The sequence below is a fragment of the Synchiropus splendidus genome, chromosome 1 (genome assembly GCF_027744825.2).
Source record: "Synchiropus splendidus isolate RoL2022-P1 chromosome 1, RoL_Sspl_1.0, whole genome shotgun sequence".
NCBI classification, from domain to species: domain Eukaryota; kingdom Metazoa; phylum Chordata; class Actinopteri; order Syngnathiformes; family Callionymidae; genus Synchiropus; species Synchiropus splendidus.
In genome coordinates this window covers 23,421,757-23,443,732 of record NC_071334.1, presented here as the reverse complement: position 1 = coordinate 23,443,732, position 21,976 = coordinate 23,421,757, and the positions used below count along the sequence as shown (strand labels likewise).

Below are 21,976 nucleotides of genomic sequence, written 5' to 3'. Positions count from 1 at the left end.
CACCCTCTCACTGTGGCTCTTGGACTGTGTGGTGCTCCACCAGTCCACAAGTTCGTTACTCTGCCGCACGCTGTTTCTGATCTTGTTGTACACAGGGACGTCACCCTCTGGAACGTTCAGCATGCCTGAGGGAGACTGAGCAGGGCCGGACTCTGGGTCATCTTCTTGTGTTAAAGCCACCCCAGAGTTCATGTAGATCACAGTAGAGAGCTCGTCGACGCTCAGACCAACAGGATTAGAAGCAATATTCTGAATGATGTCACTCTCATTACTCAGGAGCTGAGGATCCTCCCCCTGTAAGATCAACTCCACCCTATCGGACAAAGCCGATGAGCAAATTTTGTCCCCCTGTTCATCCTGGACCTCAGACTGGATCTTTTTCAGAGTCTTACAAAATATGGCTTTGGCGAAGAGAGTATCAAACAAACCCTTTATCCTGCCGATGAAAGAATTGAAGGTATTTTCTTTCATGTTTTGCTGGTTTTCATCTGGCTCTGGATCAGCTGACATGGACTGGCCTATGGCGTCAACCATTTCAACTGCAATGCATTCGATTTCCTGGGAGTGTGACATAACAATCTGCATCTGGGATTGATCATCCAGGTGTTCGAGAAGACTGCTGTTGATCTTCAGGATCTCCTCTTCAATGATGCTCTGAAACTCAATTGCCATTGAGCTTGAAAGACTTTCATCTTGCGCATTAGGAAAAGCTTCCTCCTCTTCTTCCACTCTGACATAAGTGGAGTCAGTCTTTTTGGTACAAGGTTTGCAGAACACCTTTGCACAAAATTCCTTAATCATCTTGAGGGCTTGGCTGACCATTTCGTTGAGCCTATAGGAGCCTTTGGCCAAAGTTGTCCCCAAGTCCCCTGACTCAGGAGCAATATCAAGGTTGACTCTCTCAGTCACCTCTTTGGCCATCAGGGTTTGCAGGTTGCTCGCACTGATGTTGTCCACCTCCTCTTGGATGTTCAAAGCCTGAGCAAAACTCTGCGTAAGTGTGTTTCCCACGCTTGCCATAACGCTCTCCTCTGTGATAGCGATGTTTGAGTTCTGGTACGCCGCCACCAGGAATTCACAGACGCTGTAGATGAAGGTGAGTAGGATGTCAGCCATTTTGATTTTGGTCTCTGCGTCGGGAGTCCCAGACTTGAGCATCACCCACTGATCAGACGACATTGTGGAGAAGAAGTTGACCACCACGTTATAAAAGGCGTCCATCCTTTCCCCCCGGACATCCTGTTGTTGCCATGGCATCACGGTGACGCCATCATCCAGTGTTTCTTCGTCATCCATTCTTTGTGCTTCTGTTAGCGACTCTCTGGTTTAATGTACTTGTCCTCACATTCATCAATCACCTACCTCAAAAGAATACTGACACACATATATCATGTCTTCTGTGATTGCATGGACCATCGGTCCTGGGCTCTCCCTCATATAATGTTCACCGCAGACTTCAGGATGATACATTAAAGACATTAAAGTACATGAGGAGATAAAAAGGATGATACCTGAACTTTCCTACGAATCACTCGGCTGTGTTGGTAGCGCGGACCCAGAGCTGTATCAATGGTAACAGCATTTGATCGGTGATTTTCACGTCTTTTATCACTGGACTCTCGCGAGGATCATCGAAGCCATTCCTATCAGGGCAATGAGAAGACTTTCTAGCCACTCTTATCCACTATTTAAACGATTCCTGCTTCTTAAATGCCTTTGGTGCCTTTCGTGTCATCGGATCCCTCAACAGCGGGACGTTATATGAAGGGGAGTTGAGATAAAGACGAAGTGTCTGGTGGACCAGAACTTGGAAGAATTCGACAGCTACACAAAAATGCCAGAGATGTCACAGGACAGAACATTCCAAACTGCCGTGGACAGTTCGCTGTGTCAGCAGGGTGTAACTGTGGGCAAGACGGAAGAGTTCTACAAGCTGGTCGTCACCTTCTTCTCCAGGATGTCCTCCGAACAATGGACATTGCTGAGGTCTGGAACCCCGGACACAGAGACCAGAATCATGATGGCAGACATTCTTCTCAGCTTCATTTATAGTGTTTCTGACGTCTTATTAATGACTTATCAGAGCACGCATACCTCCATCACTGAGGAGTGTGTTTGTGCCAGCGTTGGAAACAAGATCACGGAGAGTTTTGCTCGCGCTATTGATTTACAGGTGGAAGTGGGCACCACCAGTGCAGAGAACCTAAAAAACCTGGTGGTCAAGGAGGTGACAGAAAGGGTAAACGCAGACCTCTACCCTCAAGCAGCGGACTTCGACACGGCCGCCCGAGGCCCCGGCAGGCTCAACGAAATGGTCCACCAAGCCTTAAAGTTGATCAAAGAATTCTGTGCAAAAGCATTCTGCAATTCTTGGTCTCGAAAAGGTGAACAGATGGAGTTACCAAACAGGGATCCAATGGAGGAACCAGGGTCTTACGAGGAGAAAATCACTGATACGCCTGGGGGGTCCAGTCTGTCCAGCTGTATGGCTGTAGAATTTCACAACATCATTGAGGAGGAGATTCTCAAAATCAACAACACTCAGTTAGAATTTCTGGACGATCAGTCCCAGAAACTGATCCTTCAGTCACATTCCCAAGAAATCAAATCCATTGCAAATGATATGGCGGATGCCGTCGCCAAGACCCTCACTGCTGGCCTGGAGCCAGTCGGTGAGGATTTAGAAATACCAGCAAACAATGTGAAGGACAATACTTGCAGCACCTTCATCGGTAGGATGAAGGGACTGTTTGACAAGCTCTTTGCTAAAGCAACGCTACATCGAACTCTGGAGAAGCTGCAGTCGGAAATGCAGGACGAGGCAAACAGAGTCACTCAGTCGTCCCTGTCTAATGAAGTGGAGGTGCACCACCTCATTGTTGGTGCAACCAGCCAAATGCAGGACATGCGCTCTGATCCCAGCGGCAGAAGTGTGAGTGAGCTTTCCAACATTATCTATTTGAACACTGGAGCAGCTGCAAAGGGAGAAGACGGTGGCTGGGCTCCCTCGGGGTCAGTGAACGTGCCGGAAAGTGATGTCAGTGTGTACAACAAAATCAAAAACCGTGTGCGACATTTCAACGATCTGGTGGACTGGTGGAGCACAACGCAATCGGAGAACCACAGCCAGAAGGTAACGCTGAACCTCATCGAGTCAGTGATAAAGAAAGAGAAGGATCCAGAACAATCGTGTAAAGCTCAAGCTCTCAAGCAGAAAATGTTCCTGAGACTTCTGATTGAAAAATTGGTGACGCTGACTTACAAAAAAGCCCAGATAAACTGGCCAATGACAAATCCAGCTGCCTCCATTGAACGAATCCTGAAGGTGACATGGTCTGCAGTTGTGGACATACCTGCCAGTATCAACCCCGCCATGCTGGAGAAGCTTCCCAAGATCATCTTTAAAGAACTGTGCAATAAATGGGGGCCCGCACTAGATGTGTTGGCATCAATGAATGCAGAATGTCCTGAAATTGAGGACTACATTGCTAGCTCCATCAGAGATCACCTACTTAGACCAAAAGGGGGCACGTTGAGCTATTTTTTAAAATTCTTTTCTAAGCCGTTCAAACAAAAATTAGAAGCACCTTCTTAGAAAAACCTATTCACTGAATAACTTCAAAGATTATCAATTCTAAGTAATCATTTGGATAGATGCCAGGTAGTTCCCACAGTGGAGAGACTGAGGACTGCACTTGGGCTCTTCCAGATGTGGACAGTGTGGCCCCGGCACACCCCCAACCCTGAGTACCTCCAAAGCATACATACATAAGACGTATTGTACATGCTGCCTAGGACTTTCTCTGACCCAGTCTGGGTCCCACCAACCTGCTTAATGAGCATCAGTTGTAGTTGTTTGCTTTATGTGACTCCCCAAGGGTTTTCACTGAGTTAAGGAAATTAATAGTGAAACCAGAGTTGCATGAAAACCTGGATAACAAGGTGGTTTTGGCGATTTGTTTTCAGTGTTAGTATTAAGTCTACTGAACGGCTCTGACATTAAAACAGTCCCGAAACCACCGTCATCCAGAGCACACACTTATTTACTGTTCTCGTGAGAGGTAAAATGCCAGTGATTCATGAATAAATATCATTATACCTGAAGTTATTTTTTGTCTTCTTTTTGGGGTTGGTGTTTGCTAGTCCCTCACTCACTTGATACTTAACACCAAAACCAGTCATTACAAATGAAACATTCAAAACTAACAAAAACAAAGATGAGTAATGGGAACAGACGTGTTGTTTGAAAAGAAGCAAATGCCCAACAGGTGTTGATAAAGCAATTTATTTAAATAAAAATTGTGAACAGGCTACAAAAAAAATATTTTGCTGGTGACAAAGAGGTTACAATACAATACAGAAGAACGTTCAGGTGAAACCACGCCAATGAAAAAGGCCCAACAAACTTGCTGAAAATATGCTAAAATATATTTAAACTTTTATTTAAATCAAACAATAAAACATATAAACAAAAAGCAAATGTTCATTTTTTGCCGAGTTGAAATGCCACTGTGCATTGACGACCTGTAAAAAACAAAAAAAAAAAAACAAAAAAAAGGAAAAACTATAAAATGAGTCAAAGCCTGAACTCAAGTCAGAGAGGGTTGAGCAGGCGATCCATGCACTCTGAAGCGGTACATGCAGGTGTAATCCTGGTGGCCCCAGTTAGACAAAACATGCACCTTAATGATCTGGAAAGCTCCAGCACTCGCCTGAAGGTCAGAGAATGAAGATGTTAGAAACCAGTGACTGTCTGAAACCAAAGGGAGACCAGAAGCTTACAGCCACAGAAAAGGACTGAAGGGATTCTCCGTCTTGATCATAGGTGAACGTCCCAAGCAGCACTCCGGGTTCCTCATCAGCTTCATCCAGACCCTGGAAGAAACAAGTCGACTCTAGACACGAGAGCTGCCACATTACTATGAAGTATTGATTGTGGCTTGCATACGTAAACGTTGAAGTCTCTGGGAGCACTGCTTAGTGTTCCACCAGGTGCCAGAGACTTGGGAATATGCTCCAGGGAGACCATTGTGGGAAAGATCTTCATGGAGAGACGGATTGTCAGGTATCCTGTGGAACCTCGGAATGCCCAACAGTTTCCTGGTTGAACTTCTGGCTGTGGACCACAGATATGAGAGTAACACTGTCTGGCAGACTTGAGAACATTCAAGTGGCTGACCTGAATGACAACTCTGGGACTCTGGGAAAAGTACCAGAGGGGAACTCCGAATAGACTCAGAAGAGCAGCTTTGGTTTCGTACGTTTCGGAGCAAAGAGAATTCAGGATGCTGCCTCCTGAGAGACAACATTTTTACAGTACAGCAGGTGATGGCGACAACAACCAGGGAGGCAGATCAAAGGGCCAGACCTCCAGATTCCAGAGCGTAGTCCGCCAGGCCAATTTTGTCCTGCGAGAAGGTCCTTAGAGCGTCAGTCAAAATTGTGTTGACCTCCTGAAACAGAACCAGAATTTATCTGTCTTTAAGTGGATAACAAGGGTACTTGCCCCTTACCTCTCGGGTCACACCAGAGGTCTGCAGAAAAGAATATTGGGCAGACTCTTTGTGATGTACTTGTAGCTGTTGATCAACGTCCTGCAGGAGTCTGTGCTCCAGAGATTCTACTGCTTGCTCTACATCCTCCTTGCTGACAAACCGCTGAGACAGGAACTGCAGAAGTGACTCGTCGGCTGCTGGTCCGTTGACCTCGTGTAATGTCTCTTGCTGGTTCCCAAAAACAAGCACCTGGAGATCCTTCCTTACCTGCAACCAAGTACATTTTGATAGTTGTTTGTTGGCAGTTACAATTACTGGAATATTGTACCATCATTTCAAGGTCCAGGTTCTTGCGACCATCCTGTGAACTTGATAGACCGTCCACAGCTTCCCGCACCTCCCTGAGCTCCTCTTTCAGGCCTGCAAACTCTGACTGAACTGCTTGATGGAACTGTTGGTCGACAGCATCACTGCATAGACACACAACCGCTTACAGATCTTTAGCCTGGACAAGTACAGATACTCAGTGGAGGAGGTGACTGTGGCCACAGCTTTACCTGGATACTACAAATGAAGTTTCATTTTTCATCAAGTCCTACATAAATAAGAAGTAAAAAATGATGCAGGGAGACATGTAAAGACACATCACAGAATCATCTGAGTCCTACCTGCAGAGACTCTGCGAACATCTGCACTTGGTGGTCTAGATGATCCAGCCGAGATAAACAACTCTTCTCCGGATGGACCTTCAGACACGGAAGCGTAGAGTCAGTGGCAAACTCACGGAGGGGGATGTATCTTGCTTGGGTCACGGACCTGCTCCTTCAATCGGATCTCATCCCATCCTCTTTTAAGACGAGTGTCCACCAAGTTCTTTAACCAGAACTCTGCCCCTCTTCTTCCCCCGTGGTTGCACTGGCCTGTAAGCTGCTGTATGTTGGCCTGCAGCCTCTGTATCTCATCATGTCTCTGCTCTGCCTGCCGGTCCACCTCCTCCAATCGCTTCCACAGAGACCTCAGACTCTGCTCCAGACCATGAACATATGTAGGATCAACCGCTGATTCTCCAGGAGAGGTCATTTGATCCTGAACAAGCAGTGTTAATGTAGTCATTCAAGTCTGGTAGAACCAAAGAGAGAGGTAATGAGACCCCACCATAACATTGACACCGACTGGCAGAGCCTGTTCATCAGACACTGCAGACCTCCAGCTGAATACTACACAAAAGAAAACATGATGGGGCTTAAGACGACACTGCTCACTGGAAGCCTCTCTCGTGATTTACCAAAACCTACCAGCAAGGAAGAGCAGAGGGAGGAAAACTAGGACGAGGTTCAGGGGGACACTATGTGTGAGGGAGAGAATGAAAGACAAAATGTCAAGGCCAGAAATTTCAAAGAAGAGACTTTCACATAGAAAATAAAATCTAAATGAGTCCAACTCATTTAGGAGGGGGACTGGATCAGGCTACTTACCGCACTAAAATACTGGCATTGATGTTAAACCATCGTCCACTGATCCACCTGAACATGTTCCCAGCTGCAGTACCTTAACACACATAAGTCACATCACTGAGGTCACTGAAAAACTAAGTATCCAGGTATGATCAAGTCAGAGGTTAACCTGCAATCTCCATGGTGGTCCAAAGTGAGGGTCGGACACCCTGTTTCTTTTTACAGTCTGCACCTGATGAGCCACAGAAATGGAGCGGGATTAGAAAAGAGGATAACAAGACAGAAATGGCCTTTTTTGTTAATCCTCCCCCCATGAAATCCACAGCGTCAGCCAGAGGAATAACAACTTGTGGAAGTGCAACTCACACAAATGCTGGTCCTCCTGCCTGAGGTTAGAACCAGAGTCCTTCTGGTTCATGACACAACCACGCCTGCACCGGCCTGGAACACAACCACTGTAAGAGTCACACCAGAACCCTGACAGTCCAAAGAGATGCACCCCAGTGAAGAACACACACACACACACACACAAAGATGTGGCACATTTGTTTGTGAGGGAAATGCAGCAGGCCGGTGTCACCACTCAAATGACAGACAGTTCCAACTTGTGGCTCATTGGAACACACACGTGCGCACGCTCTCTCTCAGACCTTCCTGTCCTAAACGTCCGCATCTGCTCCCAGAACACATTTTATTGTCTGTGGCTTTTGAATCCCAAACTCTCTGCCAGGTGTGTGTTAGTGCAGAGTGGCAGAAATGAAGAGATGCCAGAGACCAGTCACGGCACCACTTGGTCCAGTCCTGGCACCGCCGCAGTAAGTCTAGGAGGAGACGAGGGAGCCAAACAACAACCTTGAAATGAAGCTTTATCTAGCGACAAATTGATGAAAAACCAATTAATTCCAGAACCTGTTGAGCATAAAAGTACCAGATAATCAATTCTAGACTTAATCATTCTGATTTTTTCCCCCTCTTCCGCCCTGCATCTTCCCACATCCCATTGCACATCAAAACTCCTCACCAGAACATTTGGTGCGATTTCGCTCTCTGCTGTAGATGATGGGTGTGTGTGAGGACAAGTCCTGCTCTCCAGATACACTCGGAGGTCTTGCTGGCATCCAAGAATACCGATCTTGACACTGTTCTCTGTTCTGACTTTCAACAGGGCGTTCTAGATGAAAGGCCTCAGAGCCTTTAGGAATGCTGCTGCTCTGAGTGGAGCTGGAAGGATCTGCAACCACTGTGCTCTCTGCAACACAAAAAGCGCTTCACAGTCGGTCCTTTGCAACAGCTTGTGTTGAAAGTCAGTACCCCAGATGTTCTCCAACACGGTGGATTCATGAACAGATGATTCCTCCAAGAGAGAAGACATCAAAGAGGCGTCAGTTACATCAGAATGGAGTGACTGATTGAACGCTCCTGTGTGAGGAGAATGGAGGAGTGACTCGGAGCAAGAGACCGAGAGTTGCTGAGAGCGGCGGGACTTTGAAGACCTAACGGAGAGAGGGTGGACAAGTTGGTGCCACACATGGTCTGACGGACACATCAAGCTTACATGTGCATCGGTATATGATCACGAAACGGTTATCTTTATCCAAATACCAGAGACAGCAGCCAAAAATTAAGACCAAGAGGAGGCCATTATTTCAGATGGTCAGTTTAACTTAAACTGACTGACCAGCTGAACATTAAATAATACATATACAGAATCTCTATTAAACATTAAAATGTATTATAGAGCACTGGCACAATTGATATGTAATGCTTGCTTTTGAGTTCTGGAAACTAATGCTCAAATTCAGGGTCATTTTGGAGCTGAGGTGAGGAGCAGGAGACAAACTGAGAACGACGGAGGAGGCTACCTGGAGTTCCTCCAATTTGCCCCTCCCACACTAAAAGAGGCGCTGCTGAGTGGAAGGCTTTGGTCCAGCAGATGACCGTCCAAACGAAGACTGCGTCTCGACATGATGACGTCCAGTAGACCTGACAAACCAGCGGAAATAAACTTGGGGTGAGAAAAAAAACCAAACAAAACTATTCCCTTAGGCCACACACATTGTTAACTTACACCTTCACTGTATTTCAAAAAGTCTTCATCATGTTCAGCCCCTTTAAGCATTATAAGCCCCAGGTACCAAGATGGGGCCCCTGAAGGTTTGTCAACCTCCCTCACTGATATTGTAGATGAAGATCAATTTTCATCTATCATTTTTTATGGTTACTGATGTTCTGGGTATGCTTTTTTTGTTGTTTTGTTTATCAGTGAGACGTGATGGTACTTTTCCTATTTCCTTATTTCTTTTGACTGTGAATATATAATTGTTCAGTAAGAATGAAAGTGAAAAAAATGGGCCGAGGCCATCATCTGTAAAGCTGAAAAATCAAGGATCATCATACAAACAGGTTTTCCTGTGGAACCGTTCTATGGGCAATTTCAGTATATTCACTTGCAGAAGAATTGTGAGTTAATGTGCTTGAGTCCTGAAGTACTTGAATACTCAAGACAAACTTCAATTAAATTGTGCAGTTAATAGTTTAGCATCAGGAAAGAAAGAACTAAATATTATCGTCGTAATGGGTAAATATTAGAATATATTGCTGATAGTGAATTTAAAGCATTTTCCTGTTGGAAATAGCGTGAGCGTCCTCAAAACATACTTTCCCATTTTCAGACATGACAGACGTCGAGGATGTATGCAGACATGTGGGTTCTGACATTTAAATGCTCGCCCAATCAAAGAACAGAATTTGAGAAATGACGTCTGAGCTGACCAATCAGCGCGCTTGCAGGTACCGCGAAAGACAAACTACGGACGTTAGCGGCTAACTTTCAAACACGAAAACGTTCACAGTAAACACTTGACTCACCGACTGGGAGGTGAACAGTCGAATTGTCCTTCAGATGAGTGTCAGGCGTACAATGTCCAATAAGATTCCGTTTTCAAACCAAACCAGAGGGGTGCTAAAATGTTAAGGAAACCAGTGGCATACGACTACAGGAACTTCATTTCCTTCGTTGTTTTGGTCAACATGTTGGCGGTTTTATAGCAGTCGTTTGTTGCCATCGTGTGGCCGGAGTGAGCATTGACCTTTTTTTGTCACGTCCTTGTAACTGGCTGCAGCCTACCGACAGGAGACGCTAGTGCTAAAATAGAGCCTCGGCAGCCGGGGAACCCGGAAGTACTTCCCCATGCATGACAACAACGTGTTCTGCCACCGCGTGAGTCGTGAATAACTGGTAAGTGGTTTCTTGTTTATCGACTTTTTTCGTGAAAATTTCTTACCGTTTTGTCGCGTTCAGCATTATTGTCCACAATACGAGTAAAAGCAATTCCGTCAGTAAAGAGAGGTTTTGATAAAGGATGGGCTTTTGAAACTTGAAGAAAAAGTCTCCCTCACAGAATACGATTGTTGCTTTGGGTTCATGATTGGATTCATCGATTCCCCCCCCCCCCCCAGTGGTCTCAGGTTTTCATTCAGACAGAGACGTCCAATAGCCTTCGTAGCAACTCATTTAAAAACTCACATTGTCAACAACGTTTGCAATCTCTTACTGTCAATGTTGCACCAAAACATTTTCGATGCGACTGCTGATGTCATCCACATTCAGGTTCCATCATGACGTCGTTGGCCCAGCAGCTGAAACGACTCGCTCTTCCCCAAAGTGACCCACACCTACTGACCAAAAGACAGGTTGCCTCTCTGCTCTTTGACCTCAAAGATGCTGCAGAAATTGACCTGGAGACCTTCCATGCCCTTGGTCAGTGTTTGTATTTGTCTCTGTCTGTGTCTCTCCCTGTCTGATGCCGTTCTGTCACTTACATTAGGATGCAGCGGACTTGAGCAGTTGCTTGGAATCGAACCTTTGTTTTTGGAATTTACGAACACACTCTTCAGCTCAGCCTCGATGACCCTTGAACGCAGTGTCCAGTCGAAAGAGGTCAACAAGAAACTAGACAGTGACATCTCACTTTTCCTCACCCGTCTTTCGCCTTACTTTCTCCTGAAACCAGCACATAAGTGCATTGAGTGGCTGGTGCAACGGTATGTTGTTTGTTTCTTCTTTACTGCTTCTGTTAACTGAACAACCATGTGACGTATGATTTCTGTGTATGTGTCCCCAGCTTTCATGTGCAGCTGTACAACGTGGATAGTCTCCTGGCATGTGCTTTTCCATATCATCACACAAACACATTTGTGCGACTGCTCCAGATGATAAAGATCAAGGAGTCAAACCACCAATGGAGCTGGCTACTCCCCATTAAGGTGATTTAGCTTTCTGGCAGCCTTACAGTTGATCAGTCTGTCTGTGCTCCTGATGATCGATCCTTCTGTTTTCTCTGTCTGCTTCTATCTGTGAGTCACTGAAATTTTTGGTCTCACTAAAATGTAAGAAATGTTGCTGAGCTATATGCAATGTATCAATGTAATGTAACACAAAGAAAAGTAAGTGAGGTAAATGTTAAATGTAATGAGGTTGATGGAATAATTGTTTGAACAAACCTGCAATGAGCACAAAGGAGAGTTTTGTTTTTTTTTGTTTTGGTTTGGTATCAGTCTGTCTTGTATGTCATGCTAAGAAAGGAGTGCGAGTGCTTCTCATCGGGTTAGGACAGTCGGCATTTTTCGTCAGAAAAATATTTTGTCCCATGAGGCTGTATTCAATGCTGACTTGGTCATGTGTGTGTTACAGAAAGCAGGTGTGCCCCTGTCCAGAGGAGCGCTGATCACTCACTGTCACTCAGACCTGAGCTTCCTGGACTTTGTGTGTCAGATGGTGTCCAATGCTGTCCAGGTATGTCACTACTTCACCAGCTCCTTCATTAATCAGTCAGTATGTCATTTGTTTGTATCTCCTCCATTTCAAGGCATTTCCTGAGTGCACAGGCAGTGCCCCACAGCTGAGGATTGTTTTCTCCTTCTACTCTTCCACCATAGTCCCAGCGGTGCACGCCATCCCGCAGATCACAGACAGCTTTATCGCCAAGCTGCTGCCTTATCTGCAGCAGGTGAGTACCTTAGTCTCAGATCTGTTGGCTGGGGTGCCACGTTCACTCACGTGGCCTGGTATTGTTGCCAGGGACTGCGTTCTCCTCTGGACGACTACAGAGCAGCATCCTACATGCTGGTGAGTCAGTTAGCGGTGAGGACGACACTGAAGGATGAGCTTGTAGGTACGCTGGCAGTGCAAGTCACCAAACCCCTGCTGAAGCTGCCGACGCTGCTTCATGAGGCACTCTGCTGTCTGGTGGTGCTACTGCAGAGCCAGCGGGATGGTGCTGCTGGGACCAGGTACTGAAACTCTGTTTATGTTTGTGCTCACTTCTTTATGTTAATGTTGCTGTGTGTCCTTCAGGTTCTGCACATCTCTTGTCCTAGTCCCGTCTTTGGTTCCAACACTGCAGTTAATGTCATCATCTTATGACGTCACTCCTCTTGTGAGTCAGCTCATTCCTTACCTGGTCAGTGTTGTGGTCAGCTGCTCAGGTGAGTCCCTGATGACAATGTACTAGATCAGTGACGTTTTGAAGTGACAAATGATTGAGAGCCTTTTTAACATATGCAGATGATGCCCCAGAGATTGGTGTTCTGGAGTCCATTTTGAATGATGTTCCTCTGACTAGGGACCTGAATCAGACCCTGGCCAGGTAACCTCGCTTCCTGTTGACTTATTCTTCATTGGTTGTGTCTGTCTGATTATCTTGTATGTCTCTGAAGGTGTTTGCTGGATCAGTTCATGACTCGCTGTGAGCTGACACCTGAAAACGCAGATGTCCTAAAGCGCCGGCTACAACCACTTGTGCGGGTCCTGGAGAACAAGTAAGGACAAATACACCATCCTGCTCCAAGGCAGCGAACATGACTGAGAATTCTTGGTGTGTCATTCAGGTACTGTGGGATTCTGGACGATGTGCTGGCAGGTCATGCCACGGACATTAGTCCACAACAGAGGCACATCTTCCATGACTTTCTGTCATTGTCAGTCACCAGCGGAAAGTTCCAGGTGAGTCACTGTCACTAGGCGGATAATGTCAGGGTCCAATCTATAGTGTGGCGTACAAGCCTTTCTCAGGATGACCAAATGGCAATGTCATTCTGTTTGCATCTGGTCAGGTGGTGGATGACTCGGACACAACGCTGCTTCTGAGCCTGCAGCACCCTCAGTGGCCTGTTAGAGTGTCGGCCTTGGAGCACCTGGTTGGTGCCACCAAGCAGGTAAACCAACCCCCTGTTTATCAGCTGTTCTCTTCCAGTGCGTTTGCATTTTGACCTTGTTTTTTTTTCCTTGATGCAGCAGAGTTTTGACCAAAGCTTTCTGAGGAGTGCTGTTTTGGAGCGACTGAAGGATGATGTTCCCAATGTGGTCGCTGCTGCCCTCAAGGTCATGGAGGTTAGTGATGCCTCAGACTTGATTGGCAGGTGGTTGATTTGACTTGTTGATTGACAATCGTGTTGTTTCAGAAATTATTTACCCAGTTTGATCCGAATGAAGTCGTCTCAACTCTTGTTGACTTAACTTTGCAAATTTACCTTCGAGAAGACTCTGAAGCCTGGTGAGATAACGACACAAGTTCACACTCATCATGAACGCCATCTTCAGACTCTGGTAACCATGGTTACCTCATATAGGCTGCCAGTCATTATGCAAAGCATGCGTTTGCTGTCGGACCCCCAGCTTGGCGAGGGAAGGGAGGAAGCCCTCGAGAAAGCCGGCTGGCAGCTGCTGCCCCTTTTAGTCGTCAACACCAGCCAGATGGACTCACCACAGTTCCAAATGACATGCTGCATTGCACGTTCTGTGGTAGTGGCTCGGCATCCCCTCACTTGTGACTGGGCAGAAGGTAACAATGGAGACATGGTTGCATACAGCATGGGTCACTCCGTGTCCTAGCCATGTCTTTTTTTCCATCCAGAGCTGGACACCTTGCTGAAGCAGAAGGCCAAGCAGGACATCATCCCTCTGATCAATAAACAGTTGACTGTAACTGTGACCAGAAAACTTGGCAACATGGAACGTCTCACCAAACGGCGTGCAGTGAGTCTCCTACATGCAGTTTGTCTCAATAGTCTATGATAATGGAATATAACCGGAGTGTCTCTTTCAGTTGGAGCAGCTGGTTCAGGCAATGGAGCAGCAGCGGGAAAGAAGTGCTCGGGCAAAGCCGTCCTTCCTGGTCCTTACACACATGCTGTTGTTGAGCCTTGCAGAGCTAAGGGATACTGAACACCTGCTGATGGCCCAGAGAATTTACATGGTTCTAGAGCCCCTGCTGATGGAGGCAGCGCAGAAACAGAACATTCCGGTGAATCATTGGACTCCAGCAGGTTCTTTCTTTCAAACAAGCATCTGGCTGAGCTCCGTTATTTTACAGGAAGTGGCACATTGTGGCGCCGGGGACTTCTGTGATGCTCTCAGCACTTACCTGAGAAGGTGTCAGTCAGGTCATGGGTCAGAACCTGAGTTCACATTTGTCCTCATTTCGCTGCTGAGGAGCTTCGTTTCCACCCTGCGCTGTTCTAACCCAGCCTTCAAAGGTATACACTCATTCACCAACACACACATCCACACACACTCACACATCTGTGTCTCCAGGGGAGCAATGGTGGAATCCAGAAAAGTTGGACACAAACACCTGTTGTTATCTGGGCCTCATCTGTCAACTGTTCACCCTGCTCATCGGTGGTGCTGGAGTAGGCCCACACTCGGGCAGCTTCAGACAGCTGCTGAAGCTCCTCGTCCAGGTTCCGATCTCTGCTACAAATCTAAATGATCAAAGACACATACTCTAACTCGTATTTGTCCAATAGGACCACTTCGAGCAGCCCTCCACTCTCTTCCGCTTCCTGTGTTTGTTGTGGGGATATGGAAGTAACCGTGGCGACCAACTTGATCTGAAGATGACTGCTGTCACTCAAATTCAAGCTTTGTACATGGGCGGAGCTCTGCTCAAGGTCCAGCCAGCCGCATCACTGAAGGATTTGATGGCTGACGACTCACCAGGTTTGGAGGATCTAGTGAGGCAGGCTATTGTTTTGGTCGTACGACTCATAATTCAATTGTTTCTCAGTGATCCCCTCGCTGCTCTGCTGCCTAAACTCTCCGTTGTGCGAGGTCCGGCGAGCAGCACTGAGTGTTCTTCAAAGCCATTCCAACTTTGGTAATTTCCAGAAAATCATAGTGAAGGTTCTCGGAACAAGTGAGGAGATCATTGCTGACCCCTCATACTTGAATACGGTAAGGTTTTACATCTGGACTGTTAGTGGCATGCAACATGCCACTTGCCACATGCTCATTTGTTTTCCTGGTTCCCAGGTTCTTGGTTCACTCCACGAGCAGCAGGTAAGCCTGAAGCCACTTCTGCAAAGCGTCCTGGCACCATGTTGCCCATCCTACACTGGCGCTGCAATACTGCGATCGCTGAGTTTGGTAAATGGACAGGTGAGCATCAAAACCTAGCCTATGCTGAAGCAATGGTACCAGAACAATCTCACCTTTACTGCCCTCTTTAGGCCGTGCTGGCAGAGCTGCTGCCACTACTAGAGCGTCTCCTGGACCAGTGTGTGGTCACTCCTGATTTGCTGCAATCAGACGCCCAGCTGCTTCAGCTAATTTTGGGGAAGTACAACGAAGCGTCTGCTGCCCTGCTGGCCCAGAATCAGCGGTGTCTGGACCTGTTTGTTCGAGCCCTCAGAACTTCTACAACCCCTCACCCAGAACAGTTGAGCTGCCAGACCATGGCACTTGAGCTGGTAACGTAACCTAATCCAGAAATAAGTTCATTTTAGAATTCCACAAAGGCCATGACATACAACCTCTTCCAGATATCACGTTCCTTCTTTGATGCCCTGGGAGATGAAAATGTCCAAAAGAGGCTACTGTCCATCATGTTTGACTTGCTGGACTCTTCTGTGACCCACTCCATTGTTGGCAGCGTCTTTAAAGCGGTCAGTTTGATGTTCCCCTCACTCGCCTTTGTCCCTAAAATTTGCCCTAAATCACCTGTCTATGTGCAGCTGTCTGTAGATGCAGCGTTGCTCGTGGGTCTGCTCTGCCCGCCTGAGAGGTCAGAGGTGGCTGCAACAGTGCAACAGAGCAGACGCAGCAGATTGAGGTAACTCAGGTCATTCTGTCTTCCTCCTGATCGGCTCCATCCGCTGACCTGTGTGTTTTACAGAAAAGACAAGGTGGAGAAGGAGAGCTCTGGAGGACCAGCAGGAGACACCTTGTCTTGGCGGAGGGTGACTCTGATCCTGGAGCTGCTGCTGCACAAGAAGAAACTGAAGAGAGTAGAGATGTTGGTGCCCGTTCTGTTTTCACTGCTGGCCAGGTAACAATTTTGATTGATATGGTTACGGGACGAGGTGTGATGTAATAATCATGTCATCAGGAGTCTGGAGGTGGAGTCCAATGACCTCACGAATATTGAGTACACCAAGCAACTGCTGCTCAGCTGTTTGCTAAACATTTGCAACAAGCTATCTGCAAGAGGCGCCACTGAGGCAGCAGGTAAGCGCACCAGCACAGCGTGATTCTGTCAATCCGGTATATTGGACACTCTAAACTTCCACTCGGCAGGTCTACTGGATGAGGACAAGTTCAGTGTTGAGCTAGTGGTCCAGTGTGTCCGAGGATCTGATGTCCCTCAGACTCACCATCATGCTCTTCTGCTGTTGGGAGCAGCAGCCGCCATCTTCCCTGTATGTATGCACACTGAAGCGCCTGGTGTGGATTGACGTACATGTGTTATGTTAAGCTAAAACAAGTGATCTCAATCTGTGCTGAGAGCAAACCTAACATGGAGTTAATGAGCATTCTCAGCTTTCAGCTGTGGCCTGGGCGCAGCGGCTGTCTCACATCTTAGACTCAGGCAAGCGTCAAATGACATCTCAAAAACAAAATCCATTTGGTCTTCAAACTGACTTGTTCTCGATAAATTCGTAAAGTAAACCTAAGTGACCTGCTGCACTTTTTGGGGCCCTAGTATTTTACTCACAAAACGGTGAATAATGCAGACACTGCATTCGAAAAAAAAATAAAGAGCAAATAAAGAAACTTTAGTTGACTTGTCATAAAATAACAATCGATGAGATTGTCAGGTTGGCAGAGCCAACCCACATCTGGTTTTAAGGCCTTTCTGATCATTGGGCTTGGAGCAGGATCCGGTGCAGATTGCTAAACACTGCACTTGTGGCATAGTGGTATTGCTAGGCTCTGTATAGAGGGACCCTTTACACTGACACAAGCACAGACAAGACACAGATTGGCTTCCCTTTGTGCAGTTAACATATTCACAAGAACACAATTTCAGGAAAATGATGTCAGTGTCCGCGTTAAGAAATGGATTCCTTTGATTGAGACAGAGTGACCAGTCTGCTGACAATTACGTAATCGCTGAAATCATACTGTTGTCATGTTTCATGAGCTTGATGCATACAACTCAATCTTCGATGTGACTGCAGTGACCTTTGTCACAGACTTTTTCTATGACATTTGGTGTAGCGCTGGGAACAGCATTCAATCAAACAGTCATTTTGCGCAAGTGCACCAGCTACTGTATCTCACCTACGCATTCATTCTCACACTTGTGTATAAGTGTCTCTGCCTTTTTAATGGTGCATATGTGTTGATGCCACTGCTCATGTGTGCAGGACAAAGTCCTCCACAACATCATGTCCATCTTCACCTTCATGGGTGCAAGCGTCCTGCGACTGGACGACGCCTACAGCTTCAGGGTCATCGACAAGACGGTCCAGATGGTGATTCCGGCCCTGATCAAGGTGAACGCTCGACCCCATCTGATAACTCGCTCATTTGAGGATCTTTTTCTAAAACTGTTGTCCTGTCTCAGGCCCGTGGTCAATCTGGTGATGAGTCCTCAGCACACTTGGATGCAATGGTCACCAGGATCTTACATGTATTTGTTGATGCACGGCCTCATGTGCCGGAGCACCGCCAACATGCTGTCCTCACACAGCTACTCAGCACACTGGGCCCTGCTCAGTACCTCTGGGTTCTGATGCTGCTCCTCTTCAAGATGCACGCCACACAGGCGCCTGACTTGTCCACGGAGAAGGTGAGAGTCAAAGTACCAGGACGATCTGTGGTGATCTGCTTTTTCTTTGACCTCTTGGTCTTGGTGCAGGATGCAGCACTGGAGCGGGACATGGACTTCTGGATCTCCTTGTGCAGTCACTTCCATGTCCAAGATCAGTTCACAACCCTGATCCGCATCTTGAAGCACCTGCAGGAACTCCCCAAGGATAAAGACAAAGGTAATGGTGGTAGGTGCTGGAGATCACCAGAATTTCTCACCGTGTTCTGGCATTTAATATAAATGTCTGTGCCTGCTCAGCCACGGTGAAGCGGCCACCTGTCCGAAGGCGAGCTCAGACGAAGCCACAGGATGATGAGAAAAACATGGAGGAGCTGATATTTAGTCTGGAGACTCACAGCAGCAAAGAGCTAAGACACTTTAAGTTCCTGTCTGTCTCATTCATGGCTCAGCTGCTCGGCTCGACCGCTTTTATTGGCCAGGTGAGCCACAGTGAATGGGCTGACTGATGAATGTCACGCCTGCATGTCACCTCACAAGCAGCAGTAATATCCTGAAAAGAAAATGAAAATAATAAAATTGCAAATGTGTCTCTCTCAGGTGTCCAACTGTGGAGAAAACCAGTGTCTTCAGGAGCAACAGCAGATGTGAGTACAAATTTCCTCAGTTCCAGCTTGTCTTCAACAGCAGCCAAATGATGATGTGTGTGTCACCAGACTGCTGGAGGAGATCCTTCGTTACATCCACCAGGTGGCACTCTGTGTGGAGGAGAACGCTGACCAACCAACCGCAAAGTTTTGGAGAGCACTTCTCAACAAAGTTTATGATGTCCTGGATAAGGTGAGTGTTGAAACCAGACTGGGCTCATTGGGCTGCAATAGTCCCGTGGTTCTTATCACGTGTTGTCCAGTGGGTCGGAGTTATAGAAGACTGTAACTCTTCACCTTCAGGTAAACGCCTTGTTGCCTGCTGGCACCTTCATCACCGTGATGAGGGGGTTGATGGGAAACCAGCTGTCTTTGGTCAGGAGAAAGTCAATGGAGCTGCTGAACAACCGGCTGCAGCACAAGACGGCCTGGCACCCGCAGCAGGTAACGCTTCCCACCCCTGGCACGCAGCCTCTGCCACCTGCCAAGTCGCTCGCACATTACCGATTCTCTTGTCCGTCTCAGGTGGAGGAACTCATGCAGCTAACAGGCGACCTGCTGGCTATCGTTGGCAAATACCCTGGCAAAGACCCAGAGGGGGCTGCGGAACACGCCATCAATCGCCAGACTGCCCTCTACAGTCTCAAGCTGCTGTGTCGCAACTTTGGCTCCAAACACCAGCAGGCGTTTGTCCCAGTCCTGCCATGTTTGGTGGACATTGTGACATCAATGGATGAGGAGAAGAATGTGACCGGCAGCGCCCTGCTCTGCATTGCTGAGGTTGTGAGCACACTAGGAGCACTGGCCATCTCACACCTGCCCAGGTATGTGATCGCAAGCTGTTCAAGATGAACCTCCCCTCCTCACATTTGAGCCCTCACATCCTGCTCTCCTCCCCCCAGGTTGATGCCAACAGTGTTGAAGACCCTCACTGAGAGGAATGACCTGGTGACGAATCACATTTACCTGTTGAGTGCAGTCACCGCTCTGCAGCGCACGACCGAGACGCTACCTCACTTCATCAGCCCATACCTGCAGGACTCCACCCTGCAGGTGATTAAGCTCCTCCCCCTAGTCCACCTGTGCCACGGTCTCTGTTGTGACTCTTAAAATGTCGTCCCTGTAGGTCTGTCGTCTGACCTGGATGCTGGAACAATCCCCATCTACCACGGCATCTCCTGCCAGCATGCAACTGTCCACGCGACTACTGTCGCTTCGCTCCTCTCTGGCCTCCCGCCTGCCCCCCAGAGTCCTCCTGCCTGTCCTCAGCCGCTGCTACGATGTTTTGGTGGAGGACAATAAGGTGAGCAAACGTTTCAGAAATGACAGTAGGGAGACCAGCGCAGGAAGTGATGTTGTTCCTCTACAGGGACACCTGGGGGCACTGATGAGCATCCTAAAGGAACACCTGAGTCACATGGAGCGTGAGACACTCAACCATCACCAAACCGAGCTCAGCACCCTCCTTCTGTCGGCGCTGGACTTCAGAGCTCAGCACTGTCAGGTCTGTCTCTTCAGCTGTCCTTCCGTCTGTCCACCTGTCTGGATCTGCGTCCAACTAGCTCTCGTTTCCAGGGTGATTTGACGACGACCTCGTTGGTTGAAGGTTCAGTCATCGATTGTCTTCTCGTCATGGTGCTGAAGCTGTCTGAAGTCTCCTTCAGACCCTTTTTCTTCAAGGTAGTGTCACCTGATCTGTTCGCTCAGTAATGACTGTGACGCAGCCTAATGGATCTCAGTGTTGAAGCACTGACCTGACGACGCCACCTTCTGTGTCTGCAGCTGTTGGAGTGGAGCAAATCGGGCAGTAACGAGCGTCTGCTGACCTTCTTCCGCTTGTGCGATCGCATCGCAGATCGGCTGAAAGGGTTGTTCGTGCTGTTTGCAGGAAACCTGGTGAAGCCACTATCGGACGCGCTGAGACGGACAAACGCAGCCAAGACCGGTGAGTGTCCCTGTTCTGATGACACTCCCTGTTTCAGTCTAGTTACCAGGTGTTTATGTGCAGATGAGATGGCCTTTGAATCCAAGGAGAAAACCACCTTGCTGCTGCACTTCGTCCTCGACTGCCTGCACAAGATCCTCCTTTACGACACACATCACTTCCTGAGTAAAGAGCGGGCTGAGGCGCTGCTGCTCCCCCTGGTGGACCAGGTCTCCCTCGCTCATCCACGCACTTGAAGGTTGAGACTTCACAGGTCTGACTGTGCTGCTGTCTTTGTCCAGTTGGAGAACTCGGTGGACGAGGTCGAGGTTCACCAACAGATGGTGAACTCTCACCTGGTTCCCTGCATCGGACAGTTTGCTGTTTCGCTCACCGACGATTCCCACTGGAAAACGCTCAACTACCAGATTCTGCTGAAGACTCGCCACTCGCACTCACAGGTAGACAAACCTGGAGGAACACACACACATATTGGTTTGCCTCATCCAGCGTTCCGGTTTCGTCTAACTTGTGTGCTCGTGTTGCAGGTGCGTCTCTCTGCTCTGGCCAGCCTCATGGAGGTTGCCGGCCAACTGAAGGAGAACTACATGGTTCTGCTGCCAGAGACCATCCCCTTCCTGGCCGAACTTATGGAGGGTGAGCACACACAAAGACACACACTTGTTTGTCTCGCTGTTTTTGTGAGGACCTCTCATTGACATCATGCTTTCACAATCCTCTGGCCTTTAATTTAACCATCCATAACACATGGCTAACCTTAACCAGGACTCTGAACCAAACTTTACACCCAATTATAATAAAATACTTTTCCTGACATGTTAACCCTCTAAACCTTGTGAGGACAGGCCCAGATGTCATATACACACGTTTGTATTTCTATCCTTGTGGGGACATTGTGAGGTTTCTCATTGCCATAATGCTTTCCCTTTCCCTGAACTTAAACATCCTAAACACATGGCTCACCTTAACCACAACTGTGAACCAAACTGAAACCCAATTATGATCACCTTGATATTTTGAAGTCTTCATCCTCAAATTGAGGTTTAGACCTGTGGGGACTGGCCAAAGGTCCCCACTAAGACATAAGGTCCCCATGAGGATAGTGTTTTATCAAGTATTGGTCCCCACGAGGCAGCATAAACAAGCCCACATGGATAGTTACTCATCATCGACGTGTGTGTTTCAGATGAGTCTGAGGACGTGGAGAAGCTGGTTCAGAAGGTGATCCAGGAGATGGAGAACATCCTCGGAGAGCCACTGCAGAGCTACTTCTAGCACGCTGAATAACAATTAACAAAATGGTGCCACTTCAATTCTATCCTTTTCTACAAATTAAAGACTTCATTAAGACTCCAGTTACTTTGTGTGTGTGGATGCGAGA

At 47.6% G+C, this 21,976-nt stretch overlaps 2 protein-coding genes across 7 annotated transcripts; one reads left to right on the top strand and one right to left on the bottom strand.

Moving 5' to 3' along the window:
- Nucleotides 1-4,312: 4,312 nt before the first annotated feature.
- LOC128752213 (SUN domain-containing protein 1-like) lies at nucleotides 4,313-9,835 on the bottom strand. The gene is made up of 18 exons (XM_053853180.1): nucleotides 9,818-9,835; nucleotides 8,812-8,932; nucleotides 7,971-8,198; nucleotides 7,316-7,390; nucleotides 7,119-7,181; nucleotides 6,971-7,043; nucleotides 6,791-6,840; nucleotides 6,651-6,712; nucleotides 6,312-6,581; nucleotides 6,164-6,241; nucleotides 6,053-6,090; nucleotides 5,824-5,965; nucleotides 5,514-5,762; nucleotides 5,369-5,453; nucleotides 5,180-5,295; nucleotides 4,949-5,116; nucleotides 4,783-4,875; nucleotides 4,313-4,712 (listed from the first exon to the last, which is right to left on the bottom strand). Exons 3-18 carry the CDS (start codon nucleotides 8,065-8,067, stop codon nucleotides 4,590-4,592), a joined length of 1,782 nt encoding a protein of 593 aa, XP_053709155.1. The 5' UTR covers nucleotides 8,068-8,198; nucleotides 8,812-8,932; nucleotides 9,818-9,835; the 3' UTR covers nucleotides 4,313-4,589.
- Nucleotides 9,836-10,038: 203 nt separating this feature from the next.
- Nucleotides 10,039-21,938, top strand: heatr1 (HEAT repeat containing 1). 6 transcript variants are annotated; one of them, XM_053853178.1, is made up of 45 exons: nucleotides 10,039-10,187; nucleotides 10,560-10,709; nucleotides 10,777-10,993; nucleotides 11,074-11,215; nucleotides 11,643-11,744; nucleotides 11,818-11,958; nucleotides 12,030-12,241; nucleotides 12,306-12,436; nucleotides 12,516-12,597; nucleotides 12,668-12,769; nucleotides 12,839-12,953; nucleotides 13,064-13,165; nucleotides 13,248-13,340; nucleotides 13,412-13,503; nucleotides 13,580-13,791; nucleotides 13,864-13,985; nucleotides 14,056-14,253; nucleotides 14,323-14,485; nucleotides 14,544-14,692; nucleotides 14,759-14,951; nucleotides 15,019-15,185; nucleotides 15,264-15,389; nucleotides 15,461-15,700; nucleotides 15,773-15,895; nucleotides 15,965-16,062; nucleotides 16,126-16,278; nucleotides 16,339-16,457; nucleotides 16,527-16,648; nucleotides 17,600-17,728; nucleotides 17,800-18,024; nucleotides 18,094-18,223; nucleotides 18,304-18,485; nucleotides 18,604-18,650; nucleotides 18,720-18,843; nucleotides 18,954-19,094; nucleotides 19,176-19,474; nucleotides 19,553-19,703; nucleotides 19,777-19,953; nucleotides 20,020-20,154; nucleotides 20,226-20,330; nucleotides 20,433-20,595; nucleotides 20,659-20,804; nucleotides 20,877-21,035; nucleotides 21,123-21,231; nucleotides 21,782-21,938. In XM_053853178.1, the coding sequence occupies exons 2-45, from the start codon at nucleotides 10,568-10,570 to the stop codon at nucleotides 21,868-21,870; spliced, it is 6,369 nt and encodes a 2,122-aa protein (XP_053709153.1). In that variant the 5' UTR covers nucleotides 10,039-10,187; nucleotides 10,560-10,567; the 3' UTR covers nucleotides 21,871-21,938. The 6 variants fall into 6 exon arrangements, with proteins under 6 accessions (XP_053709153.1, XP_053709152.1, XP_053709151.1 ...); XM_053853177.1 differs by having other exon boundaries at nucleotides 13,245-13,340; XM_053853176.1 differs by having other exon boundaries at nucleotides 13,245-13,340; nucleotides 18,094-18,232.
- Nucleotides 21,939-21,976: the final 38 nt, after the last annotated feature.

What these genes read in the sequence shown, in the direction of transcription:
- heatr1 (XM_053853173.1), top strand. Translation starts at nt 10,568, where the DNA reads ATGACGTCGTTGGCCCAGCAGCTGAAACGACTCGCTCTTCCCCAAAGT. An exon ending in CGACCGCTTTTATTGGCCAG is followed by an intron (nt 18,486 to 18,603) that starts GTGAGCCACAGT and finishes TGTCTCTCTCAG; the next exon opens with GTGTCCAACTGTGGAGAAAA. An exon ending in CTCGCCACTCGCACTCACAG is followed by an intron (nt 21,036 to 21,122) that starts GTAGACAAACCT and finishes CTCGTGTTGCAG; the next exon opens with GTGCGTCTCTCTGCTCTGGC.
- LOC128752213 (XM_053853180.1), bottom strand. Translation starts at nt 8,067, where the DNA reads ATGCCAGCAAGACCTCCGAGTGTATCTGGAGAGCAGGACTTGTCCTCA. An exon ending in CAGTCGGTGTCAATGTTATG is followed by an intron (nt 6,582 to 6,650) that starts GTGGGGTCTCAT and finishes CTGCTTGTTCAG; the next exon opens with GATCAAATGACCTCTCCTGG. An exon ending in TGTTCGCAGAGTCTCTGCAG is followed by an intron (nt 6,091 to 6,163) that starts GTAGGACTCAGA and finishes TTATTTATGTAG; the next exon opens with GACTTGATGAAAAATGAAAC.